This window comes from Cannabis sativa, chromosome 8, assembly GCF_029168945.1.
Source record: "Cannabis sativa cultivar Pink pepper isolate KNU-18-1 chromosome 8, ASM2916894v1, whole genome shotgun sequence".
Taxonomy (NCBI): domain Eukaryota; kingdom Viridiplantae; phylum Streptophyta; class Magnoliopsida; order Rosales; family Cannabaceae; genus Cannabis; species Cannabis sativa.
The window spans coordinates 37,652,505-37,653,512 of NC_083608.1; the positions used below are offsets into that span (position 1 = coordinate 37,652,505).

Sequence of the window (1,008 nt, forward strand, 5' to 3'; positions counted from 1 at the left end):
TCTCAAGCCTTTAAACTCATAAAATCTAATTTCACTCCCCTCAGCACTCTCTTTCCCTTATTCTTCATCTACAATTCTTAGAAATCAATAACAAGCCAACATGAATGACGAACAAACTTATGAATGGGAAACCATCACATCATAGCTAAACATCACAAAACCAGTGAATGAGATTGAAATACATGACGTGCTAGGAAAGAGTCTCGACAAACTAGAAAAATGGGAAACATTCTACGAAATGTACGCGAAACGGATGGGTTTCGGCACAAGAAAAGATGATGTACGACGTTCTCATGGGCTCATTGTAATGCGGAGGTGGGTTTGTTGTTCCGAGGGTTCGAAAAAAATCGCATCACCGGACCTACCAAGAAAAAAAAAAGACCTCATGATGTCACTAGAACCGGATGTCAGGCAACATTGCGTGTTTTACTCACATAACCGTGTAACACTTGGAAATGCAAAGAGTTCAGCACAATACATAATCACGAGCTGGCTACATCGAGTGAGGTACAATTTTTGAGATCATATCGAGTTGTGTCCGATGGGTTGCTTTCCCAAGTTAGGTCGATGAACTCCGTAGGATTTAAAACTGCCAATATAATGTCTCATGTTGCTTTGCAAAGTGGAGGTTACGAGAGAATGCCATGTCAACTTCGAGATGTGTACAACAGGGTTGCTGGTTCGAAGCAAGAAGAGAAGATAGAGACGGACTCAGAAGGGGAGCTGGGATTTCTTGATTGTCTCGCAGAGAAGGATCCAAATTTCTTCGTTGTCTATCAGGTTGACGAGGAGAATCGATTGGCTAACTTATTCTGGACAGATGGAAACTCACGCATGGACTATGTGGCTTTTGGGGATGTACTAGGATTTGACACAACCTACATGACAAATGAGTACAATAAGCCCCTCACTTTTCTCATTGGCGTCAACCACCATTTCAACACATGCATCTTCGGGTTTGCTCTCCTCCTCCACGAGAAGCTTCCATCATATTGTTGGCTACTTTAA

General features: G+C 42.3%; 1 protein-coding gene across 1 annotated transcript; it reads left to right on the top strand.

Annotated features, from left to right (window-relative positions):
- The first annotated feature begins 600 nt into the window (after positions 1–600).
- On the top strand, positions 601–1,008 carry LOC115700227 (protein FAR-RED IMPAIRED RESPONSE 1-like). The gene has a single exon (XM_030627793.2). The coding sequence runs from the start codon at positions 601–603 to the stop codon at positions 1,006–1,008; it is 408 nt and encodes a 135-aa protein (XP_030483653.2).

Bases quoted from the DNA above. Each gene is read 5' to 3' on its own strand.
- LOC115700227 (XM_030627793.2), top strand. From the start codon at position 601: ATGTCTCATGTTGCTTTGCAAAGTGGAGGTTACGAGAGAATGCCATGT.